The sequence below is a fragment of the Pinus tabuliformis genome, chromosome 1_2 (genome assembly GCF_031772625.1).
Source record: "Pinus tabuliformis cultivar Carrire ecotype Pingquan chromosome 1_2, CPIR1, whole genome shotgun sequence".
NCBI classification, from domain to species: Eukaryota; Viridiplantae; Streptophyta; class Pinopsida; order Pinales; family Pinaceae; genus Pinus; species Pinus tabuliformis.
This window is the reverse complement of record NC_142298.1, coordinates 181,924,009-181,931,568: the sequence shown is the minus strand read 5'-3', so window position 1 is coordinate 181,931,568 and position 7,560 is coordinate 181,924,009. Positions and strand designations below refer to the sequence as shown.

General features: G+C 37.9%; 1 protein-coding gene across 1 annotated transcript; it reads left to right on the top strand.

Moving 5' to 3' along the window:
- Positions 1 to 4,791: 4,791 nt before the first annotated feature.
- Positions 4,792 to 5,792, top strand: LOC149205097 (histone H3.2). The gene has a single exon (XM_089393419.1). The coding sequence runs from the start codon at positions 4,904 to 4,906 to the stop codon at positions 5,312 to 5,314; it is 411 nt and encodes a 136-aa protein (XP_089249545.1). The 5' UTR covers positions 4,792 to 4,903; the 3' UTR covers positions 5,315 to 5,792.
- The last annotated feature ends 1,768 nt before the right edge of the window (positions 5,793 to 7,560 follow it).

Genomic DNA, 7,560 nt, shown 5'->3' with positions numbered 1-7,560 from the left:
TGCCATGTGTGCGACTGGGCAATGAAGTGAGTCAAAGAAGTAGTTCCAGTCCAGGAAAAGATGATCAGTGGATGTTGTCTGACATCTGAGTGATCAGGTGGTCCTGGAGGTTACAACAAAGTTTCAAGATAGTAGACCCCACTTATATAACTGGAACTTGGTTGTTGTTTCATGCATCGTAACTCTCAACTCATGTTTACCTTGCAGAGGTTGTAAAAGCGAGTAAATGTGGAGTGGGGTCTTACAATATGTTTGTCCCATGCTCCACTTGGCTTACACATTGTACAATGATGTTATACATCAATTAAAAAACATTCATTGTGTCTTATGGGTAATCAACGGAAATATCTAGAGATAGTCTTGATGTTTAATATGTGGCTTGACAAGGAAAGAGAAGCTGTTACAATGGAGGATTTGATGAAATTTTATGCTTCTTAGGATTGTTTTTTATTTTGTTTTGTTGTTTCCACCTCTCACAGAGGGGCAAGACTAAGTTCCCTCGACCTTGTCTTCCCCGTAGAGATTATCACCTAGCATTGGTGCACTCGTAAGGTTTTAATGTTGGTTGTTAGGGGCTTTGGAGTAATGCTATTGAAAGGAAAACGTGAGAAATTGCAAAACATTGGTAAGTGGTGGAGAGAATTAATCACTGTAGAGGATTTTTTAGGTTTCAACAGTTGGTGTGGGGATCCTTCCTTGCTTCCTCTTTGAGACCTTAGCTCTTCCAACAACAAAGGGACCCAGGTATACAATTTCTTTAATTGGGTTTGCGCTCAGTTCATTATACTACGTGGTGGTGATTTTATGAGGTATGTTATTATTTATTATCTTCACTCAACCGCTCTCTAGTGGGGTGACATTTTCTTTGGAGTGGTGATGATCTTTAACCCTTGTCTCAATAAAAAATTCCCTCAACTTCATTTTATTTTTCAATATGCATTGCTTGGCACTCGACCCACCACCTTGCACTGTGCCCTCACCTCACACTGTTAGCCCTTCCCTAGCCTCAACACTAACTTTGAGCTCCCATCCTCTAGGTGTCACTCTGTCTCTTTTTATATATGTTGCATGCATGTTGTCTCTTTGATTGAATATTATCCCACCACACAACCCTATGCTTACTCCATGCCCAATTATCCCCTCCCTAGCCTTGTTAATGTTTTAGTGGCACATTCCCCCAAGTGATACTTTGTTACTCTTTCTCTAAATTGCTTACTCGTTGTTACACTGGCTTTTTCCTTCATGCCTAATCAATGTGCTAGGAGTTGATGAGGCTCTTCCAACAAGTTTGAGGACAATATCAGGGGTGACTTACCCACCCACTCTATTGCCCAAATATTCCACTTGAAGACCTTTGAACATATCCAAAATGAAATTGAAGATGCAATCGCTGAAGTTATGGTTGATTGAGATGAGTTATTCGACGCTGAAGGCATGGCCTTAGTGGCTGAGTGGATATCCGACCTAAGCCACAATTGTAGACAAATGAATCAATATCTTAGTATGATCAAGCTTTATTAGCACATCAAGGCTATCTTAGGAAAAGTTTCGTTGGAGTGAAATGAAGCCAAGAGATAAATATCTTTGTAGCTCGACGACATATAAGATGAGCATAGGGACATGTCCTTGAGCACCAAGATTTAGCCCTTTAGTTGGAAGGAATTGAAACCATTCCATCTTGTGGCAAGGGCCTAGCATTGCCAAGGACACTGGTGTATCTCATCAATGTTTCCACCTCCACTTGAGCTCCTCCATGGGTTGTAGTTTTGTTAGCAGACCCTCCCTCTAGGGTGGCACTATGGTTTTTGTTTCTACTATCTATATGTAACTATATGTTTATTTTTCTCAGTCTACTCAAATTAATTACTTAAGGAAAACTAATGTTAGCACCATGTTTAGAAAGTGGCTTAGCCATTGCCATTTTTTGGACCATGACACTGCTTTTCTGTCACTAGTTTGTTTTCCCTAGTGGCAAGCCACAGTGGAAGAAGTAATAGTTATGAATGTACATGATATATATATTTTTATTACCAATAGAATACTTAAATTAAAAATAAATAAAAGCGGTGACACCTTCCCATGAGAAAACACTAGGCAAATATAAATATAACTTATGGTACCCCTCATCTCTTCCTTGCATATATGCTCTCGTCACATGTTTGAAGTCTCTTCACTGTCGATACACACACTTTAGGAGCATGATGGATTAACTCTCCTTGTCACCATCATGCACGATTACCTTTCCCCTCTTCCCATCCTTTGCAAGCGAAGCCCAAGTCATTATTCTTGTTGCAGCCAGGAAACTTCTCTAGTATGGTGTAGGTACCCTCTATGTTCTCTAGCACATTCTGGTTGGTAAGGTGACAACAAGACTCTCCTTTGGTTAGGCCATGCCCACGTGTCTGCATCATATCCCAATGCTCCATCAAGGAGAAAATTTGCTCATGGTAATGACTCATATTCTTCGAAAATAAGTAGAGGAAATGACAAATATGCAATAAGAAATAAATCAGATTTAGATTCAACGAGCTCAAATTCCCACAAACTCGATCTCCACCACGAAAATTATTATCTATAAGAGATATCAAATCCACAAGATGGAGGATATAATTAAGTCTCTTGGGACTTAGATTGAAGATTTAAAGTTTTTTGGTCAGCAAGCTCCTTGTGCTTTAGACACTTTAGCACTCTCAACCAAATCCTCTTCTCTACCTCTCAACTTGAATATAGCACCATAATTTTCCCCTTCACCAGGTTGGGCTAACATTGTTGCAAGCTAGAACTTGTATGTTTTTAGGATTTCCTACTTAGTCTTCACAATTAGAAGCAAAAACTATGATATCATCCAATTACTATATTTTACAAAACTTAATCCTTTGGATTTACTAGTAGAAGATTGCATAAGAGGAAATTTTGATGTAATTTTGGTTTTTGGTTGCACTTTGGATGTAGATTTATATTAATATAATTTCTTACTTGTAATTAAAAGAATAAATCAAGGTGCATCTTGCATCCCAATATTAAAGAGATTGTAATGTCTATACATTCTCGTTAGAATATATCAATAAAATACGATAATTATTAGAAAAATAAAAATAAAGTAATAATAGTTTTAATGAGAGCCAAATTATATCTATATATGCCCATGGAATTATATAAACGATGAGAAGAAGAGGAATTTGAAGAAATTTTAGCTAGAAGGCATCATTGGCCAAACAAATCTCTCTGGTAAGTTTTATGGTTGTCTTCTACGAACTTGTCATTCCACATAGAAGAGAAGACACCAAGCATTGATTTATATATGTAAGCATGCCATTATAGGTCATCCTAACTAAGGATCCTTTAAGCACTAGTTATTTGTACTTCCTTTTTTTGGTTATCTCATTAATACATCCAAAGCTAAGATGGATCAACACTAGTAGTTATTTGTTAATCAAATGACATGTTTGCATGAAATTGCCACGTGAGTAAATCCTAATAGTTCTTATTTATGATTATATCAACATATCTTAGTAATCGTAATTTATAACATTGCATAGCCATGAATGGATGACATAAGCATTCCTGTGTAGTAAGCTTGTGAAGGCGCATCATATCAACCAAGATAGAGAAGGGGTCAAATCCAACGTCTAGTCTAAATCTCAAGTAATAAATGAGAGGCATGTCACCACATAAGTGACTTGAGTGAACATTTGAAGGGTCATAACTCTCATAAGAGAGGAATGTCATCAAAGAACAAGTGTGCTACAAGGCACATGCATCAACGATCTAATGGGATTGAGAAGACATTCATAATATTTGAGAAGCTATAGAATTGATATGAGAATGGGTGGCCATTCAATGCCACATTAGGTTGAGTTAACAACATTGCTTCTTGAGTGTTATTAGGTTAAATAACACTCAAGAGGGGAGGTGGGTGGGAGGGGGGGAAGAGAGACATACTTCCTTAATGGATAGATTTTTGAGTCAATTGGAGTCCTTGTTTGATGTGGACAAACAACTTCTCTCCTTCCCCTTCTTTGTTGGTAAAACAACTTCGCTTCTTCCCTCCTTTGTCAAGAAAGCAACTTCGTTCCTTATAATCTCATAGATTTAGGTAATCCTTTTCAATTTAGTACTAAAGTTACCTAAGTGGGGTGATAATTCATAATTGAATTATCTTATTAAACCAAGAGGGAAAGGTAAGGATTCTGCTACCTATATGTCCATAAATGGAATTGAGAGGGACGAACAACACACCCATGCTCATAATGGTTTTTGATGTCAATATACTAAGAACTTATGACTTCAAAAGAGCTGAAACTCCATGTGAGTTGGGGAGCCTACTCCTTGAACATGGTCACAATGAGCTAATCATATCCCTCATAAAAATTAAAACTAAGAGAAAAAGATAACAATTAATTATCCCAAGCACTCATAACCAACGAGAAAGTAACAAGTAAATATTTTATGTGGTTTTTTTGAGTTATATCCCTTTCATTTTAACATTTCTTTAAACACGATTCATGCCAAATTAACCCAATGGAAATAAATGTATTACCATCAAAAGTTCATATAAATCAATCCCATAAGGCAGGGAAAGATTAGCGAAAAAATGGCACGCGTGGGAAATATCCAAATTGATTGTAGATACAAAGTTCCTTTGCTTGAGGTCCACGATCCGCGCCGTGGGGGTGGGGTAGCCGTTGATTAGAGCGAAGAGCGGACGGTGAAGATGAGATCAAATCGCTAGCGCTAATTCTTCAAATTTGAATGATAATTCGTTGTCGGTGGGCGGTTCTGTGGGTTGAATAAAAGGGTGAACGCCGAAAGGTGGTTGGGCCATAAGCACCGATTTGCATTCGGGGTGAATATTGTGCTTCCCATTTGTTCAATTTGCACAAAGAAAAGAGGGATTGAAGAGATGGCCCGAACGAAGCAGACTGCTCGTAAATCAACAGGTGGGAAGGCGCCTCGCAAGCAGCTGGCCACGAAGGCGGCCAGGAAGTCTGCCCCGGCGACTGGCGGAGTAAAGAAGCCTCACCGATTTAGGCCCGGCACTGTTGCTCTTCGGGAGATCCGAAAGTACCAGAAGAGCACTGAGCTTCTTATAAGAAAGCTGCCATTCCAGCGGCTTGTAAGAGAGATCGCCCAGGATTTCAAGACGGACTTGAGATTCCAGTCCTCAGCGGTTTCAGCATTGCAAGAAGCGGCAGAGGCATATCTTGTCGGGTTGTTCGAGGATACTAACCTGTGCGCAATTCACGCAAAAAGGGTTACTATCATGCCCAAAGATATTCAACTCGCTCGCCGCATCCGTGGAGAGAGGGCATAATCAGACATGTTGTCAATCAATGCCAACGGTGTGTTTTCACACCGCAATATGCTGTTTCTTTGAAGTTTTTTTTGTTGTCTCCCTCATTTTCTTCCCTGGTTCTTGGAAGTCATAAGTAGAACTTTCAGATCGGCTGCTTCTTGTATAGAGGGTGCATAAAAGAAAAGCGAAGTTGCTGCAGAACTGTAATAAGAAGTGCTTGCGCCCAAGCCACATACGATTTGTATTATAGAGCCAGGGAGTTTTGTTTTCTCTTCCTCTGTTACTTGTATGATTTTTGAACGAGTATTTAAAACTTCGATTTCCCCCTTCAAGCAAAGCAAAGTTTGCGCATTAACTACGTTTAATTTTTGTATCGGAACCGGGTTTCGATCCTGGGACCTGTGAGTGATTGGCCCATGATGGCGCCACTTTGCTGTTAATGTAAGTTTTGGGCTTTTATTGATGTAATCTATCTTTTGGCGAAATATTAAATGAGCGTGCATAAAGTATCCGGAAATAATTAAGTTAGGATTTATAAAACAAATAGTCAAATGAGAGCTTTTGGAATGTTTTATATATATATATATATATTTGGTAAGGATTTATTCAACTTGTAAATGCTAATTAACATTACATGAAAAATGCTAGTCTATTTGCAGAAGTGACACTACTCTATGTTGCACATTTCATCAAATCAATAACCTACTTGCTTGCATCATTGATCTATTTTACATTTGCTTGAAAATCAGAAATCTAACTTGTAACATGCTTGTGAATTAAAAACACTAATTCTACTATGTTTGGTAGTGAGGAAAAAAAGAGGTTGGAGCGGTCTAAAAAATCTTTTAGATCATCAAATCACAAGTTGGGGGTTGTTATTCATTTTAACCAAGCTAAGGTTGAAGTGGGGAGCAAAATAGGTGGAGGAAAATGGTGCTATAGGTTTGCTATAGGTGTTGCTACAAGAGGTCTTGTATTGTTATTGGAGGCCCTGTATTGCTACAGGAAGGGTTTTGAGAGCCTTTTGGGGGTGGATATGGTATTTTTAGGGTAAGAGAAAATGGATGATGGTAAGAGGGAGTGAATGCAAGTTGGGAAAGCCTTTTAGCCAAGTCCATGACCTCTTGGAGGTTTGTCTTGCACCAAGGTGGATGCCCATGGTGTCCTTAATTACCTAAACAAAATGACTATGGAAACATAACTTGAGAGTAGTGTGAAGGTTAAAGGGAGAAGATGGAGAAGTCTAAGTGGAGATGAAAAAATGTGCCCACCCTTGCAGATCAATCACAACCTTGCAATTTCATGCATCAAATGATTAATAACACAATGAGATAAATTGTTGTGGAAAAAATGAGTTGAATTTGATTAACATTTGTTTTATTTCATAATACTATGATCAATAAAATAACTTTCAATTTGCAAAAAGTATTCATGCAAATGAATAACTAACATATATCTATTTACAAGAAATCATAAACAAATGCTTTTGGATTGAGATTGTAAATCTTTCCAATCACTCTTCCCACAAGAGGTGATAGGGAAACTTACAATCACAAGTTTTTATAGCCTAACATCTACTACAACAAAAGAAAGACATGAAAGCTTGGAAACAAGACAAATACAAAAGAGGGACTAAAGCTTTTGGGTTGGGCCCAAACCCAAAGGTTTTAGCCCTTTAGAACTAGCTTAGTTGCAACTCAATAACAAACGTTTCATTAGTAGAAAATAATAGTCTCATACATCACATGAAAGTTAACGATAACAAGGTCAATCTCTGGACTTAATAGCTACTCCTATTTGAATAAATAATTTGAATCCTAATGAGGCTTTTAGATAGTTTATTTATAGAAAAAGGTCGTTGATGACAACTCCCTTGAAAATAAGAGTGGTACCCTCGAATAGCTTGAAAATTATGGATCTAGTCCTCTTTGAGCTTCACTTGCACTTGGAGTTACTTGGATGTCAGTGAATTTGAGATTGAGTGAGGATTTAGTGATCTTAAGTTGAGCTAGAGAGTTAAGGAGCTGGACAAGCCTCTTTAGATTCTCTCTCAATTGTCTCCATCAAGCCCTTGCATAGTAAATGCCTAAAAAATGCTTCTTTTTTATGTAATTTAACCACATTAGGTCACATACTATGACAAAAACCTTTTATTCTTGCTAAACATATTATGATGAAGAATGCGAATTAATGTGAGAAAAAGACAATTCTAAGGGTTGAAGGATAACATAATGAACCTTGAAATATACCTATTAATGGGGCTC

Bases quoted from the DNA above. Each gene is read 5' to 3' on its own strand.
- LOC149205097 (XM_089393419.1), top strand. From the start codon at position 4,904: ATGGCCCGAACGAAGCAGACTGCTCGTAAATCAACAGGTGGGAAGGCG.